This window comes from Mobula birostris, chromosome 21 (genome assembly GCF_030028105.1).
Source record: "Mobula birostris isolate sMobBir1 chromosome 21, sMobBir1.hap1, whole genome shotgun sequence".
NCBI classification, from domain to species: Eukaryota; Metazoa; Chordata; class Chondrichthyes; order Myliobatiformes; family Myliobatidae; genus Mobula; species Mobula birostris.
In genome coordinates this window covers 39,147,815-39,167,053 of record NC_092390.1, presented here as the reverse complement: position 1 = coordinate 39,167,053, position 19,239 = coordinate 39,147,815, and the positions used below count along the sequence as shown (strand labels likewise).

The window sequence follows — 19,239 nt, the reverse complement described above, 5'->3', positions numbered from 1 at the left end:
GAAGCAATACCTCATATTCTATCTGGCTAGCCTCCAACCTAATGGGATGAACACAGATTTCTCCAACTTCTGGTAATTTTCCACTTCCACTCCCCCCACCTTCTTATTCTATCGTCTTTCCCCTTCCTTACTCGGGACTGGGAGCAATATATTGGCTGTCAAAAGAAACATGATGAGTTGAAAGGTCATTTTTGGGTGGGAGCTATGGCAAGTTGGATGTACTCCCAAACAGTTCACAATCTGTTTCCTGTAAGAGAAAAGAAACTAGTTTGCTAAGGATACACAATCGAGTGACATGGAGCATGCAAAGACGACACAAGGACATGGTAACAGAATGGGGGAGCTCATGGGAATATAATTGGAAAAAAGATTAAGTCATGGCAAAACACAAACCTGGAAATGTGGAATATTTTTCACCTAGTGAAAAATGAAAGGATTCTTTATTCACAGACAGACCAGTGTCCTTGTATACCAATCACTGAAAATAGATGTTCCAGTACAACAAACAATTACAAAGTATGCTGGTCTTTGTTGTGAGAGGATTTGAATACAAGCGTGAAGATATGATGTTGCAATTTGATTGAGTATCAAATGGCCTTCAAACTGCGTATGTGGCCTTCCCACGGCTGGGGTGCCCAAAAAAATCGGTGATTGGTCTGAAAATAGAGCCAGCCATTCTTTGAAATGTTTGAAATTTTCTGCCCAAGAGAGGTGCAGAGGTTCAGTCCTCAAACATGTGCCAGTTAGCGATTGGATACAAAAGAAATCAAGGGGTATAGGGGATGGTATAGGAAAGGAGTAGTGTGGTAAAAGGTCAGTCATGATTTTATTGAATAATGCAGCAGGCACGAGGAGATAAATGGCCTAGCATTGTTGTATTTCTCACGTCCTTCTAAGTGTGAATGCAAGGGTGAGAGAAGCAAAAGCTAGCTGTTAGGAATTTATTATCTGATCTAGTCCATCAATCATCCCACATCGTTAGAGCATATTCTAAAGTTAGGGTATATAACAAATATTAATTTCACCAGCAACCAATCTTCATAAGATATAGGAGCAGAATTAGGCCATTTGGCCCATCGAGTCTGCTCCACCATTTTATTATGTCTGATCCGTTTTCCTCTCAGCCTCAATCTCCTGCCTTCTTCCCCTATCCCTTCATGCCCTGAACAATCAAGAACCTATCAACCTCTGCCTTAAATATTCATAAAGACTTGGCCTTCACAGCTGCCTGTGGCAATGAATTCCACAGATTAACCACTTTTCAGATCTGAATGTGGATTACAGATTGAATTTAAAACACAGCTACGAACAATTAGACCTCAGATGTTTGCATATGCAAGATTGCAGATCGAGTCAATGGAGATTAACATTCATTTTGGGCGTCTGGAGTGAGGGCGCGAAGGAATTTGTAATATGTATATGTAATTCAAAGGGAGCATTGGAGATACATTCTAACTATAGAATTGTCCTGCTGATACCTTTCAGCCACCATCATAAAAACATCAGGTAATCTTGGATTGAGCATGCCTCTTCTTCAGAAGATGTCTCAATATGATGCCTGTTGCTTATTTTGCAGAATAAAACACTACTACATCCACTGGCTTCAGTGTGTCTCCAGAACTTCATTCACAGTTGCAACAGACATGAGAGAGCTAAAACTACAGAAAATAATCAGGGAGGAGGGTAATGATGGCTTTCCAATCTGTCATTACCGAAAATGCACAATGCTTTCAACAATTTAACTGCACTGTAATAGGCAGGGTAGGTCCCTGCAAAAGCGAATACCTTTTAATGTGTCAAATGTGAAAGAACTTCCGAGGAAGTCATTGAAATAGTCACACACAAAATGCGGGATGAACTCGGCAGGTCAGGGAAGCGTCCATGGAGGGAAATACACAGCAATATTTAAACAGTAGAATTAATATTCCCCACCATAGGTGTTGCCTCCAGCATTTTGTGTGTGTTGCTGAACATTTCCAGCATCTGCAGCACATTCACACCACAGGACTAATGATTGGCAGTTAATAACATCAGTCAAACTCAGTTCAACTCATTTTTCATTATTAATGTTGTTGTGTTTGTTATTTTAGGAGTGCTAATATACTCACGATGCATTTTCTGATTTCCTCTTTGATGATTAGGCAATGAAACTGTCTTAGTCACACGATATTTATTAGTCCATCATAAAACAATTAGGTCCACTCTTAATTCAATTTGGGATGGTAGATGTAAGGTGATTTAAACCCAATACAATTTAGGCATCTAATAAGCACAAGAAGTGAACAGCAAACCTCCAGATGCTTCTCTGATTTGCTGTAAAGTTAAATGGGTTAAAGATCTATCTGGTACCTTTTAATTAATATCTCCTGCAATATTTATGTGTTTGCAATCACATGGTTTGTGCGTTCCTATAAGCAGATGGATATTCTTAGTAATATCCACAATTTGTTCATCTGTAAGAATCGCACATTGTGAATTGCAAAAACACTTTTACTCATTTAGGATGTATTTTTCAATGTTTTAAAATGTTATGAGAAGCAAAGCATTAAAGGAATGAGAAATGTTAAATCTAAAATGTGTCAACAATTACTTAATGATAACAACATAATAATATGTTAGATGTTAGAGCATAAGATATAGGAGCAGAAGTAGGCCATTCCGCCCATCGAGTCTGTTCCGCCATTCAATCATGGGCTGATCCAATTCTTCCACTCCCCTGCCTTCTCCCCACACTCTTTGATGCCCTGGCTAATCAAGAACCGATCTATCTCTGCCTTAAATATACCCAATGACTTGGCCTCCACAGCCACTCGTGGAAACAAATTCCACAGATTTACCACCCTCTGAATAAAGTAATTTCTCTGCATCTCAGTTCTAAGAAGACGTCCTTTAATCCTGAAGTTGTGTTATCAGCAGGTTTTGTTCCATTCTGGCTTGTGCAGATTCCACAAACCTATTAGTTATATCAGAATAAATAGGAGGGAGAATTAAATATTCTTACATATTAAAACCAAAAAAACCCTAAGTTCAATTCAACTATCACAATGCTTTAAAAGATAGAATTTTACTATTGATTGTGTATCACAGAACAAAAAGCTAGAAAATATTTTGTGAAATCCCACTACAATCAAAAAGAAGCTTGCAAGTGTTTTCTGGCAAAGGTGTACTTGGTAAATGGGAGGCCTTCAAAAGTGAATTTTTGAGAGTACAAAACCTGTCAGAATAAAAGGCACAGACAACAGTTTTAGGGAACCTTGTTTTTCAAGAGATATTGAGGTTCCAGTTAAGAAAAAAGAAAGGAGTTGCACAGCAGGTAAAGGCAGGTAGGAAGAAATGAGGTACTTGAGATGTTTAAGAAATGCATGAGAACACTTAAGAAAGAATTCAGGAGGCATGTTGTTGCTGTTACAGAAAAGATGAAGGAGAACCCGAACGGCTCCTATAGATATGTTATGAGCAAAAGGATTGCAAGGGACAAAATTGGTCCTCAGGAAGATCAGAATGGTAACCTAAGCATGGAGCCAAAAGAGATGGAGGAGAACTTAAATGTATTTTTTGCATCTGTCCTTACTCGGGAGATGGTCAGAGTATACAGAAGTGAGGCAAAGCAGCAGCAAGGTCATGGACCCTATACAGATTACAGAGGAGGAGGTGGACAAATCCCCAGGGCCTGACAAGATGCTTCCTCGGACCTTGTGGGAGGCAAGTGCAGAAATTGCAGGGACCCTAGCAGGGATATGTAAATCATCCTTACTGACAGGTAAAGTACCAGAGAATTGGAGGATAGCTAATGTCGTTTCAGTGTTTAAGAAAGGCTCTAAGAATAAGCCAGGAAACTAAAGGCCAGTGAGCCTGACATCAGTTGTGGGGAAGTTATTGGAAGGTATTCTTTTGGACCAGATATATGAGTTTTTGGATAGACAGGGAGAGTCAGCATGGCTTTGTGCTTGGTAGGTCACATCTAACCAATATTATGGACTTTTCTGAGGAAGTTTCCAGGGAAGTGGATGAAGGCAAGGCAATGAATATTGTCTACATGGACTTCAGCAAGGCATTTGATAAGGTCCCACATGGGAGGTTGGTCAAGAAGGTTCAGTCGTTTGGCATTTACAATGAGGTAGCAAATTTGATTAGACATTGGCTTTGTGGGAGAAGCCAGAGAGTGGTAATAGATGGTGGCCTCTTTGACTGGAGGCCTGTAACTAGTGGAGTGCTGCAGGGATCAGTGCTGGGTTCATTGTGGGTTGTCATCCATATCAACGATCTGGATGATAACATGGTTAACTGGATCAGCAACTTTGCGGATGACACCAAGATCGGGGCGGGGGGGGGGTAGTGGGCAGTGAGGAAGACTATCAAAGCTTGCAGTGGAATCTGGACCAACTAGAATAATGGGCTGAAAAATGGCAGATGGAATTTAATGTAGACAAGTGTGAGCTGTTGCACTTTGGGAGGACAAACCTGGGTAGTTCTTAATACAGTAGGGTACTGTGGAGTGTGGTAGAGCAAAGGGATTTGGGAATACAAGTCCATAATTCATTGAAAGTGGATCACAGGTAGATAGAGAGGCAAAGAAAGTTCTGACACAATGGCCTTCATAAATCAAAGTATTGATACAGGAGTTGGGATGTTCTATTGAAGTTGTATAAGCCATTGGTGAAGGTTCATTTGGAGTATTGTGTGCAGCTTTGGTCACCTAGCTACAAAAATGATGTAAATAAAATGTACAAGGATTTTGCCAGGACTGGAGGACCTGAGTTACAAGGAAAGATTGAACAGGTTTGGGCTTTATTCCCTAGAACGTAGAAGGTCGAGGGGAGATTTGGTAGAGGCATACTAAATTATGAGAGGTATAGAAAGGGTAAATGCAAGCAGCATTTTCCCCGGAGGTTGGCTGAGACTACAACTAGAGCTCATGAGTTAAAGGTGTAAGATGAAAAGTTTAAGGAGAGCATGAGGGGAAACTTCTTCACTCAGAGGGTGGTGTGAGTGTGGAATGAGCTGCCTGCGCAAGTGGAGGATACAAATTTGATTTCAACACTTAGGAGAAATTTGTTTAGGTACATAGATGTGAGGTGTATGGAGGGCTATGGTCTGGGTGTAGGTCAATGAGACTAGGCAGTGTAAATGTTTCAGAATGGGCTGGATGGGCCGAAGGGCCTGTGATTGTGCTGTAGTTTCCTATGACTCTATGCAATAGGGTGTTCACACAGTATAATCATAAACACAAGAAAGTCTGCAGATGCTGGAAATCCAAAGCAAAACACACAAAATGCTGGAGGAGTTCAGCAGGTCTTTGAAACTGAATAAACAGTCGACGGTTTGGGTCGAAACACTGACTGTTTGTTTATATTCACACAGATGCCCTGAAAATAAAAGCAGCCAATTGGAAATTGCATTTCCTGAGCCACACACAGTTCTATAAACTGCACAATGCTCCAAATCTGCACTATTATTTAGTCATATTTGGCTGGAACATCCAAATCAAGAAAAGCTGTCAAGAATTCTGACTACATTTTTGTCATAAACTCATTTCAAACGGAATAATTTTCTCAAAATTATTTGCTGCATCTATACATAATAGCAAACAGACTACTTCTTCTCAGCCTGTAAGACCTTGCCCATCTCCTCTCAGCAAGATTGTTAATCAGTATCAAGCATGTAAAAAAAATCTGATCCTCCCAATATTTCCTAATTAATTACTGAAATAGTTACCATACCATCTTTCCTGATACATGTCGTTTGACTTCTTTTAAAATGGAAACAAAATATTGTCATCTACAATAAGCTGCCTGAAGGAAGTATTTTAAACAAAAGCAGAACAGCTTGAATTTACCTGTATTAGCCATGGTACAAAACACCGTACAGTTGCAGTACACTGCCTAGAAATTCAATCATATTGCTACTTTTTTCCCAGAACCGTACAATTGAAAATTAATCTCTCTATGCATCTCACCCCTGAGTGTGAAACATGATAATAACGATTTCCAGTTTTTTTATATATATAGTTAACCTGAAAATTCAACCAGATTGCTTCAGGCAGGAGGCACCATTTGGGCAGCAGGAGGGGCACACAAGATCATGTCCTTCCCCCTACAATGCTGCGGTGTGGAGCACAATGTTGGAAGTAATAACAGGTTTCCCCAGATATATCCATTATTGGTCAACTCTATCATCCCTGATTACACTGCACCTGGATCCCTTCCTCAAACATGGTTCTTGATACCACCTGCCCCAACACCAGTGATGTGACCCCTGACTTCTGAACGCACGTTGGGGATCTATCCAGGCTCCCAGTGGAGACCTTGATCTCCAGCACAACACTTCTATCCTTTTCCTCACTGCTGCCCTGCAGTCTCAAACACAATCCTGGACTGTACTCCATGGCCTTTGGCTAACCATTATCTGCTGCTCAGGCAGCTCTCACTGTCTTCCAAACCCACAATCCAAGGTATGAGATCAGATACTTCTCTCCAGCACCCTCGAAGCATCCACCTCAATCCTTCCTGCATCCCACCACGAGGCATAGACTCCAATCCCTCCTTCCCAGCCCAGCCACCCAACAAACAGACTAGTCCTTCCCAAATTTAACCCTTTCTAACCACAGCATGGACCTCATCCCTCTCCTAACCCAACCAATCTTCCCCTTTAATCTACCAATACTGAGCTACCAATCCCTCTTTACCACCCCAAACCATCACAACCTGGCCTCTTACCCTACCTAAGTACACTAGAAATTTTAGGCTGATCTATTCCAGTGATCAGATGGACATTAAAAATGCCTTTTACCCCAATCTCCAAAATTAACATGAAGCTCTTTTTGGAATACCTAAATGGCAACATTTTTACGAATGGAAACAAAAGAAAATTTGACTTTTCATGAACTAATTAGGTAGAGATGGCAAGATAACCAAGATTAAAGTAGAAATCTGTATAAAACGAACAAAATATTGAACCAAATGCAGGACCAAGTCTATGGTCATTATCACAATTACATAACGCCCCGTGTACGTGTCGCAGCTCAACTACCACATACATTCCTGATCGCTGAAAGTGAAGAGAAATATCTAGACAACAGCACAGAGAGGCATCATGTAATGGGATGTGAATTGCAGGGAAAGGGCCATAAGACATGGACACATGTTTAAAAATAAACTTGGAGGAATGTTGGGCAGTAACTTAAACAGAAAATGTTCATCTTTAGCACTATTGAAGTCATTAAGTGCAAGTACAAAGAAGTAGAAACCAACAAAGTTGGGGGAAAAGTCTGGGACAAATGCAAAGAGAAACTTAATTCAAGCAGAGTAATTAATACATGATTACATCTGCCAAACAGAGTGCAGGACAGCCAAAAGCTCTGATACCAAAAGGCAGGGAGGTGCATGAGAGTGATGGAAAAGATCACAGGTTCCCATAGAAGAAAGGCAGAGCAGTAAGTTCTGAATATGGGCCAAAATTCAGGGGCCATGATTAAGAGTAATTGGCAGAAGGAGTACAGGGCAAATGATGAGATTTTTTTCAACCAGAGGGTGGGAGGAGTCTGGAACTTGCTGCCTAAGAGGGTTGAAGGTCACATTTAAACAGAACTTGGAAAGGAGAGACTTGCAGTCTTACAGACTTGATACTGAAAGATGGGATTTGGGAAGGAGTCCTTATTAATTGCTATGGGCTTAATGGCCTTCAGTACTATAAAATTTCCAAATCATCACATTATTGCTTTTGCGTGCAAACAGTTTATCTCCTAATGTATGCAATCTTTGAACTGGGTGACAATAGCTTTAAGGTGAGAAGGGAGAGATCTATCAGGAACCTAAGGGCAACTTTTTCGATCGGGGATGGCCAGTCTATGAAATGAGCTGCCTGTGCAGGGGTTCCCAACCTTTTTTATGCCAGGGAGCCTTACCATTAACCAAGAGGTCCATGGACACCAGGTTGGGAACTCTTGTGCTTAAAGAAGTAGTTGAGGCTAGAGGAAGTACTTGAACAATTTACAGCAGGGGTTCCCAACATGGGGTCCACAGATCCCTCGGTTAATGGTAGGGGTCCATGACATAAAAAAAGGTTGGGAACCCCTGTTTTAGAGGAATGTGGGCCAAACGGGAGCAAATGGATGGGAATAGTGGTCACTGTGGACCAGATGCGCTGAAGGGCCTGTATGAGCCTGTGAAAATATTTACTGTTTTTCAAATTAATTTTATCATTTTAAGATTTGTGATACTTTGTGGCATGTATTGAACTGACCATTTGGACAATTAAATAGCAAAAATTAACGCACCCCAAAAAGAACAGCTATTTTATCGCACTATAAGCTATCAATACACTCTCTTTCTCAATAACCACTGCACCATCCTCTGACCTGCCTTATATATTGTGATTTTGATCAACAGTGACTTCTTGTGTGCCATTGATATGGGATTTGGTGAATGTAATGTCACTGAACATCAAGGAGCATAGCTTGATTTTCCTTTCCATCAGAGATGGTCATTAGCTGGCAATTATGTGAACTGAACTTTACTCGCCACCTTCAACCCATGCCTGAATGTTTTCCTGAGCTAGTGCGTGCAGGCAGGAACTGCTGCCTTATCTGAAGCGTTGCAAGTGGAATCAGTTGGCAAAAATCCCCACTTGGAAAGTAAGGATGTTAGTGAGAGTATTCGGCCCAGGAGACTACTTCAAGGAAATCCTGCAGTGATGTCCAAGGTAATTGGCCAATGACAACCACAACCATCTTCCTTTGTATAAATTGCTTCCAGCTAGTGGAAAATATTATTATTATTAAATAGTATTTTATTAAGTTTTACTAGAATTCATTAATGCCACACTTGGTCAAATATTGTTTTAGTGCCAAGGGCAGTCACTCTCACTTACACCAGGAATTCAACTCTTCTGTTAATATTTGGATCGGGGCAGTTGATCCAGGCGTGGAACATGGGCTGGCCCTGGCAAAATTCAGTGAGCACTGATGAGAAGTTATTCTGTGCGCAAATACAAGTTACCATGACGAATGACAATCAACAAAAGCACAATAGCAGGAATTTAACGGGACTGAAATAAGTCACTTGGATTTGTCACATAAGCTGTCTGTTGAGAACAGGAAGGAAGTGGGACTAGGTAACTCGTTTTGCTTGGATATGCAATTCTGGATTCAACATTGCTCGATCATAACAATTTCAAACAATCAGCTTTTTCCATGAACACCTACTGCAGATCCATATTTTGTTTCCTTACCTGCTCAATTGCCACTTTGACTTTGTCTGATTAATTCTCACCTCATCTCATCTCACCAACCTTCCATCCAATTATTGGCCTTCCCTTTAGTTCTCTCTTTGTTCACTGCTTTCCCTAATACTTGTTGAAAATTGGTTGCATCCTTAACACATTCTGATGAAACGTCATCAACACAAATTGTTAATTTTATTTCCCTCTCCACTGAGATCTACGGACCTATTGGATATTTCCAGAATACTCGGTTACAACTTGTGAAAATTACAGAATGAGGAAGGAGGAGAATTAAATGATGGATTTCTGTGGCCAGAAGAGAGAAAAACTCAAGTTCAATGTCAGTCCGTCAAGAATGTTCATGAGTAAATGATCAAGTATGCTCATACAATCCTATTTAAGTTTGGATCAACATGTTAAGGTAACCAAAGCATGTTAATCAATGAACTGCCAATGGAAAAGCTTTAGTTTACTATTTTTTAATTCATAAATATAGTAAGAACATAAGACCATAGACCAGAGACCATAAGACTAAGAGCAAAATTAGGCCATTCAGCCCATCGAGTCTGCTCCACCATTCCATCATGGCCGATCCCGGATCCCACTCAACCCCATACACCTGCTTTCTCACCATATCCTTTGAATGGAGAAAGTGAGAGTTTGACCAAAACGGAGACAGCAGGTTCACCTGTCGCCCAGAAAACGAAAAAAAAAATGTATCTGAACAATACAAATGCATCTTGGTTTCACTACAGTGTTCAGAGTCCGTTTGCTGAAAGTCAAGGGAAATACGTACAAAGGTAAGCAAAAGTCAGTCAAGATCATAAGGATCTCGATGATCTCTTAGTTACATCATCATATTATAGATATAGAGCAATTTGAACTCAGTGAATTGGTACTGAAGTACTGCTGGACCCTGAAAATTTTCAAGGACTTTCCCAAATTTTGTAACTATTAGTATTTAATGCAAGTTTGGAATTCTATTCAAAAATACTTGCAAAGTTATTTAGAAGTGCATTGAAAGAAAATATTAAGAAATGTGAGAAGCAGCAGAATCTTAACATAAATTGTTGTACTACTCATCTATACAGTGGACCATTGAACTGTAAGATATTTACCAGCAGATGCAGTAATGATGCACGATCGCACTGTTCTGAGATCTCTCCCACATTGATATCAATCACAGCAATGAATCAAATATGTCTACAATGAAGGTAACCAGCATTTCACTCACCCGTTTATCAATGTCTCCGTGCTGGAGTTGCACAAAGCGAGCACTAATAGCAGCAATGTAGCTCTGCTGATTGGAGAAAGCCACTCTACCAGCTCCTTTCGGATACTTCAGCTCAGGATCTGTATCAATGCCTGCATAGCAGACCCCTCCATACAAACGATCCATGATCATAGCCAACTCAACTGCAAGAAAGCAAAGCCTGTGCTTAGATCACTTCCTGTCCATTACAAAAACATTACCAAATAATGCTGCTTTCCCTGTTGAGATCGACCAACAAATAAATTTGTTGAGGGATACAGTGTGGAGTAGGTCCTCCCACCCCATCCCAGCAACCCCACAACCCAAATTAACCCTGTACTAATCATGGGACAATTTATAATGACCAATTAACCTATCCGGTATCTCTTTGGAGTGTGGGAGGAAACCGGAGCACTCGGAGAAATCCCGCACATTCTACGTGGAGGATGTACAGAGACTCCTTACAGAATGGCACCTGAAATGAACTCCGGAAGACCCCAAGCTGCAAAAGCATCGCCCTAACTGCTACACTGCCTCTCCAAGTTCAATCCTACGTCCCCGCCAAGAGAGGTGGGAATGGGTAAGCAAGCCATCAGGGCTCTGGTGAAGCTGGATCGGCCAATCCGCTGTACCATGGATGCAATGGATTACAGAAACGTTGATGAACTCCAACTGTACCATCGACTATGGACGATGGAGACAGAAGGTCATCAACGGCACATGGAGCATTGTCAACAGTTTTGGGCCCCTCATCTCAGAAAGGATGTATTGTCATTGGAGAGAGTCCAGAGCAAGTTGACGAGGATGATTCCAGGAACGAAGGGGTTAACGTACGAGGAGCATTTGGCTTATACCCACTGGAATTAAGAATAATGCTGGGGGATCTCATTGAAACCTACCGAATGTTGAGAGGGCTAGATAAGGTGGATGTGGAAAAGGTTGTTTCCAGAACGAGGGGGTACAGCCTCAAAATTGAGGGGCAACCTTTTAGAACAGAAGTAAGGAGGAATTTTTTTTAGCCAAAGAGTGGTGAACCTGTGGAATGGTCTGCCACAGGCTGCGGTAGAGGCCAAGTCCATGCGTATATTCAAAGTGGAAGTTGATAAATTCATGATTGGTCAGGGCACCAAGGGATACGGTGAGAGAGCAGGTGTGTGGGGTTGAATAGAATCTTGGATGAGCCATGATGAAATGGTGGAGCAGACTCAATGGGCTGAATGGCCTCATTCCGCTCCTATGTCTTATGGTTAATGGCCTATGGCTCGCTGGCAACTAAGGACCCAAGAAGAAGAACTGCTCTACTACCGTGGCACCCAATCTATAGAATTAAAATTCTCTTCTTTGCTTAATACAGCTAATTATTATTTTGGTTGAACATTTTCTTCCTAATTCTATATTGGATTAATAATCAGTCAAAATATATGCCAAACTGAAATTGAAAAGGTGGTGCAAAGTTGTGAACAACCATTGTTTAAAAAATGTTTGCATACTCCCAAAAAGTTTCATAAAAATTAGTTGAGCACCACAATCAATGAATTCATGTTCAAAGCAATCTCAGATGAGGTTTGTTGGGCCTCATCTCCACGACTCTGCTGTAATAAAACAGCAGCACCATCAACAAAAACATCTCAAAGTCCAATCCGTAGTTTTGTTTATTCTATGCATTTGTCTTCCCTCAGTGTTCAGCTGGCTCTATGGAAATAAGATAGTGAGCGGAAAAATATTGGGTTGGGAACCATAATCCACACTGTCCAAACAAGCATCCCAAAAAATTGGATCAGTACCACCATGAATAAACAGATGGATGTGTCTGCAGACTAGACTATTTTCTCTAGTTTCCTGAAGCGCACTAATGTTGGTTTTTAATGTTTTAAGATTGGGTAATGGAAGTCAGAAGGAAAGGGAAATTTAAAATAATAACCCTGGCTGCTGATCACTTTCAATTTGTTATAACAAATATTACTTGCTTTTTGCACACCTTTATTTTTAATTATAATAAACAATTATTCAAGTTAAGCTGAAAGTGTGCATCTTCAGAATACACATTCAGTAAAAGGGCAACACACATCAAAGTTGCTGGTGAACGCAGCAGGCCAGGCAGCATCTCTAGGAAGAGGTACAGTCGACGTTTCAGGCCGAGACTCTTTGTCAGGAAGGGTCTCGGCCTGAAACGTCGACTGTACCTCTTCCTAGAGATGCTGCCTGGCCTGCTGCGTTCACCAGCAACTTTGATGTGTGTTGCTTGAATTTCCAGCATCTGCAGAATTCCTGTTGTTCAGTAAAAAGGAATATTTTTTTAAAATTACAAATAGATTATAAAGAATATTTATTTATATAAAAGAAATTACAAATAGATTATAAAGAATATTTATTTATATAAAAGAAATTACAAATAGATTATAAAGAATATTTATTTATATAAAAGACTCAGATAAGACATAGATGCAGAATTTATATGCTAGTATTTTGCTGTGAAATAAACTCTGATCTTCCTATAGACACACTTGATAACTGGTTTCTAAAACTAGCATATTTATTAATTGATTAAGATGAACATGGGGAAAATATCAGGGTTACTTTGTTGAGAATGGAAAACAAAACAAAGATGTTATTTGAATCATTATAAATAACTTGTTTACAATAGGATGGCATACTCCCATAATCAAATACATGCTTTCACTAGTGTGTTCAACTTTTAATCACTGCTACAAATAGCATAATATGCAATTTTCTGAATAAAAAAAAACAATCAGTCTACAAGCATCATTATTTCTCTGCAGAGCAAATTTGGAGCCCATCCAGCCAAGAGACCATTTTTAATGACTTAATGATGGAAAAGGTCTGCCCAAGTGAAACTGATGACAGATGTGGGAGTGTCTGCAATCAACAGTTCATTATTTTCATATCGGAAACTGATTCTAACAATCCCAGCATTTCATTCCACTCTAATCTTCTCTCTTCCAGAGTCCACAAAAACTGTGCAGATCCACTGTTTGCTTGTGTTGAATATAAGATTCAGATCACAAAAGTTTCAAGCAGATTCTGTCCACAAACTGCATTTATTTTCATATTAGATCGTCCATGGTTCTTATAATTTTGGATTGAAAGCAAAATTATAATAGGCTTGAAAATGTAAATGGAACAAGCAAAGTATCATTATGAAGTCAGCATGGGTGCTAGATTCTCCGACAGAAAATAAATGACACTTTATAATTATCAGCCATTGGTGCTGGACTGTTATTTGGACTCAGTGGGCTAAAAAGCCTATTTCCATGCTGTGTATGTCTATGCATTCTCCTATTAATAATTTCTGAATTTATTCCAACTACAAGCAGTACTTTCACATTTTAGATTTGCCTCAGTAATGTGACAGATATTCACTGTCTTTGGGTCAGGAGGCTTTGCATTCCGCTCCCCCCCCCCCACGTTCAGCTTTCTAAACACCAGCAGTTGCAAGTTCCAAAGATCAAAGTGCTGTTTTTTGAGTAAGTTTTTAGTAACCAATATTCTTTCTTTAGCTTCTGGTCATAAACGGGAGACTATCTTCAGTTCTTAAAATGTAAATGGCAAGCAGTCTGTTTGAAAGGATAACTTTGGAAACAAGCACTATCTATAGACTTGCTGGCACCACAGCACCTGCTGAAGAGATACAGTACAGGACACTGGATTACTTAATTTGGCATGTTTCAAACTAGACAATGCCAGCTAAGTTCTTTAGTTCAAAGAAGCTTGCAGACCAGAATTATATTACCATTTAGCATAATAAATAACTGATTTGTTTTTTTTTGCTCAGCATAACAAAACTTTCAATTTACAGATACATTTACATTTCTTCCCCTCACAGATATCAGCTATCAGAACACTTCCATCAAAATATAGACATCACCCCAACATTCTATACAAAAGCCCTTATTAGCATAGCAGACAGGTTTACACCTACATACTGCAGAAAATGTTGTCATGTTTTATGAAAACTATTTGTTTTTGGGTGTACCATACATGTCAAAAAGTCCAAAGGAATGTATTCCATGATTAATTTACACCAACCAAAAAGTCCAGGGGTCTTATTGGATAGCCAACAAAGTAAAATGTTCTTCCTCGCACAAAAAGTCAGGATGTTAAAAAGTTTTTTCTGATGTGCATTAATAATATGACTGCTGGGTAAGCCTAAGAGAAAAGACACTGGGTCCAGTTCAAGCTCCATCTTCAGAATCCTTTCCATTTCACTCAAAACATCACTCCAGTATGCCTGAAGTTTGGGACAAGTCCAAAAACAGTGGGTGAAAGTTCCAGTATTTACTTTACATTTAGAACACATTGGAGAAACCTCCGTCTTAAATTTCGAGAGACAATCTGGAGTCAGATGGGCTCTATGCAGAACTTGGAGTTGCAGTACTTTAGTTCTACTGCAAACTGAAATTTTCTTTGCATTATCACAGATGTCTTCCCATATTTCAGCTGTAATTTCTACTCCCAGCTCTTCCTCCCAGAGCTTTCCCAGCTGCTCAGCCTCTCCACAAGAGCATTCCTTCAGGATGCTGTAAAAAATACTGATGGAGACTTCACCCTTAGGACAAAACACCCTCTTTTCTATCAACACACATTAAAGTTGCTGGTGAACGCAGCAGGCCAGGCAGCATCTGTAGGAAGAGGTGCAGTCGACGTTTCAGGCCGAGACCCTTCGTCAGGACTACAGGACGAAGGGTCTCGGCCTGAAACGTCAACTGCACCTCTTCCTACAGATGCTGCCTGGCCTGCTGCGTTCACCAGCAACTTTGATGTGTGTTGCTTGAATTTCCAGCATCTGCAGAATTCCTGTTGTTTACCCTCTTTTCTATGTCAGAACTATAGAAATCAGTTAACAATGATGTTTTTTTCTGCATATGATCTCTTATCTGAAAGAAACGAAAAAGATCCTTGTTGGGTAAGTTAAATTTCTGTACTATTTGACTGAAAGTCATCATCGTTCCTTTATCAAACAAATCTCCTAGATGGAAAATACCCTTAGAAATCCAAAATTTAAATCCAGAATCCATTATAATAACTGATTTGTTAATAGTTGGATAATTTGTGTATTCATAGAGTCAGCTTCACAGCATTAATTGTGGGTACCTGGGAATTCTGTCTCCAGAAGCTTCTAGAACTTTTGTGTTAAAAGATATCTAAAACCATATCACATGTGCAAAGCCATGCAAGTGGCAAAGAAGTAATATAAACTTAGAGTGCAGTCCAGGCTTATTAGGAATGAGACAAAGAACATCAACAAGAATGATAGAAATACAGGGTGAATTATAATCTATTCCTCTGCCTTCAACGTCTGCCACAGACAACTGGTTCATCTGTAGCTCGTGGGTATGTCTTTTTAGCTTACAGGAATTATACTTGTATTTTTGAAATTCTTTGTTTTAGAAATAGTTTATAATTTGGAAGTCTGTGAGTTTATTAAGATTGTTGTTTAGATTTAAAATATATATCACTGAAAACAAATGAACTGTGTTTAAACAACTTTGTTTGCTGGAAGTATCTTCTCTTGGTACGTGGGGGGGGACGACCCATTATTCAAATAGTGGGCATTGGCAGCTAAACTTGCACGGAGGATAAGCAGGGAAGTTAATTAGTCTTCAAAGACTGGGTAGTTACAGTATAAACTCCCTTTAGTGAAGGTACCCGAGATTATATACATCAGATAGGGCTTAAGGTCTTTATTTGAGTTTAGAACTTTGTGGTCAGCAAACTCAATACTTTCTCAGTAAATAGTTATTGACAGCCTGGTAGTTTTAGTTTTATCATTTCCCTGCTTTCAGTTTTTCCCCTTTTCCCATTCCCAAAATTTTCTACTTCCATTTCATTCCTAAAGAACTGCATTCTGTAAATAAAGATAACCCCAATTAAGTAAAAATAAGTATTCTCTGGTGAGGTGCTGGAAGACAGGAGCCTTTATTCATAAAGGGCTGTAAGGAATAACCTGGCAATCATAGACCTGTTAGCCTAGCATCCATAGAAGGCAAGCTGATGGAAAACATTATGAGGAGTAAGATATACCTGTATTTAGAAAGGCAGGATTGATTACATGCAGGCAGCATGGTTTCGTGCCTGGAAAAGCTTATCTTACAAACGTGATCGTTTTTTATGAAATGACAAGGATGTATATATGGACGTCAGTAAGGTTTGCGATGGCGGGCTAGATCACATGGTATCCAAGGAGAGCTAGCAGACCAGATACAAAACTGGATGAGGGGTAAGGAATGGAGGATGATGGCGAAAGGATGTTTCATGGACTGGAGGCATGTGACTAGTGTGGTGCCCCTAGGGCTAGTGCTGGCCCTATTGTTATTTGTCATCTATATTAATCATTTACATGAGAATATATAAGAATTAGTTAATAAGTTTGCAGCTGACACCAAAATAGATAATATCATGGACAGTGGAGAATCAAGAATTGCAGTACGGTCCATTACATTTTGGAAGGACAAATCACAGGGGAAGTTTTAGGATGAACAGAAGAGCCTTGGGCACTGTTGTTAAACAGAAGGGCCTTGGAGTACAGGTACATAGTTCCCTTAAATTTCAAAAGGACAGTGAATGCTTTTGGCATCCTGGCCTTCATTCATCAGGCCACTGAATACAGAGGCTGGGAAGCAATAGTGCAATTGTACAAGATGTTGGTGAGGCCGCACTTGGAGAATTATATTCAGTTTTCCTCACAATGTTAGAGGAAGGATGTGATTAAACTTAAAAGAGTGCAAAAAAGATTTACAAGAATGTTGCCAAAACTTGAGGGCCAGAGTTATTGGGAAAGGTTAGACAGCTGGTCCTGTACTCCTTGGAGTGTAGGAGACTAAGAGGTATACAAAATCATGAGGGGCAAAGGTAGGATGAGCAGTCAATTTTCCAAGGGTGAGAAATCAAAACCCAGAGGACATAGTTTTAAGGTTAAAGATGAAAGGTTTAATAAGAATTTGAGTTTTTTTTCCACACACAGTAGAGGGTGCATACATGGAACCAGCTGCCAGAGAAAGTGGTTAAAGCAGGTACCTTAGATAAAGTTAAGAAGTATGTAGATAGGTACATGAATGACAAGAGTTTAGAGAGATATGGGTCAAATGCAGGGAAGTGGGATTAGTTTGCTTCTTGGTTGACATGAATACTTATGAACCAATTGGCATTTTCCCATGTTGTACAACCCTGTGACCTTGACTCTTAGTAGAACAGACATCGATATCTAAATCTTATGCCCACAGATATTCTTGAGCCAAAATCTCTGCTCCAGCACTTGAAAAATATATTATTTATTTTTATTGCTTTGAAATGCAACTCTTTATTATCTTGTGACTGTTTAAGCTTAAATACGGACTGTGCTGGCTGACACCACAACAGAAAGATCTCTACCATGCGTGTGTAAAATAGAAAATCGCCTTCAGATGTGAAGAATACAACAGGAACTCACAATTCGTCCATTGTATAATCATAATAATTACAGTATCAAAATACAATAGATAAATCAATTAGATTTTGTATCAATATCCAAGCAGATTCTAAAATAGCTGCATTATATATAAAGGTATGAATATACAGCCGAAGTCAGCTCTGTAAGTTCTACTCGCACATACTCAAAACAGCTTTTGAAAATTGCTTCACATTCACATTTAACACCATCAGTTCACTTTGTACAGGGTATTTTTTTTGTATGTTAAATTTAAAATGGCTTCTTTGTTATGTTAATCTTTTAAATTGCTGCGTATGTGGATTAAAATGGCTTCAATGTGTTAAATGCTGAGAAAGTCTCTCGCTAGACATTTGCCTGGGTTAAAACAGACAGCAGGGTGCTATTAGCCAATTGGTGTTCATGTTATCGTTTCTTCGGGTGATAATGCTGTCTCATATGACTGGGAACGGGGTTTTTGACGGGGAGTTGGAGGAGGGGAGACGGAGAGTCGGAGGAGGGGAGACGGGGAGTCGGAGGAGAGACGGGGAGGACGGCGGACGTGCGAAAGTCTCCGGTCGATCACTCCGGGTGGTCCTAAGCCGCGAGTCGACGGGGCCCGGGTGGTCCCGAGCCGCGAGTTGGCGGGGTCCAAGTGGTCCCGAGCCGCAAGTCGACGGGGCCCGGGTGGTCCCAAGCCGCGAGTCGACAGGGTCCGGGGTGGTCGTCAGGAATTTCTGAGCTCCAACTTGTGCACGAAGAGCTTGGACTTTGATAAATCTGGCGCCTTTTTTTTCCCCATTACTTCCTTTTCAGTATCGAACTGATACTAATTTCATAGACTTGGTAATATCTATAAAGTGTACTTGGTACAACGTACTGTGTGTGCTGGCTGATGATTGATATTTGGGATTGATTTGGGTGGCAGTGGTATAGCAACCGACTCAGCGGGAAGCGTTCAGGCTGGTGCTGGGCGGGATTTCCCCTAGACATATACGAGCCAATATAGCTGAGCTTTACAACTTATTCTAGCCAGACTCACCAGCTCGAAGAGGTCTCGGTACTCCGCCCACAAAGATAGTCTTCCTTGGGTCCAGAGGCTGGGAACCATCCATCACAAAGTCACTGTCACTCAGGTTCCAGGGTCGAATTTGTACCTGCAGGGAAACAAGATTTTGTTAATGAACTTTGGAAGTGATGAAAAGTCTGTTTTAAATACTGGAATTTCAAACATCTTGGACAACTAGGATATGCAGTACAACATATTCCAATTTTAGTATGATTTTGTTACACACACAATGAAGTCAGAAAACCCAAATGAATATTTGCCTGGTCCTTCAAAAGA

The 19,239-nt window shown here is 40.2% G+C and overlaps 1 protein-coding gene and 1 long non-coding RNA gene across 7 annotated transcripts in view; one reads left to right on the top strand and one right to left on the bottom strand.

The window, feature by feature from the left end:
• Positions 1-13,666, top strand: part of LOC140185747 (uncharacterized) — a 29,340-nt gene extending 15,674 nt beyond the window's left edge. The window contains exons 3-4 of the long non-coding RNA XR_011882711.1: positions 9,435-9,640; positions 13,252-13,666. This is a non-coding gene — a long non-coding RNA (uncharacterized lncRNA). The remainder of the gene's footprint in view (positions 1-9,434; positions 9,641-13,251) is intronic.
• The window catches only part of cpeb3 (cytoplasmic polyadenylation element binding protein 3), a 112,377-nt gene that overhangs the window by 11,148 nt on the left and 81,990 nt on the right, over positions 1-19,239 (bottom strand). For all 6 annotated transcript variants that reach the window (XM_072239343.1, XM_072239348.1, XM_072239346.1 and 3 more), the window contains 2 exons: positions 18,937-19,051; positions 10,454-10,635 (listed from right to left, as the gene is read on the bottom strand). In XM_072239343.1, coding sequence (XP_072095444.1) covers positions 10,454-10,635; positions 18,937-19,051 — 297 coding nt within the window. The remainder of the gene's footprint in view (positions 1-10,453; positions 10,636-18,936; positions 19,052-19,239) is intronic.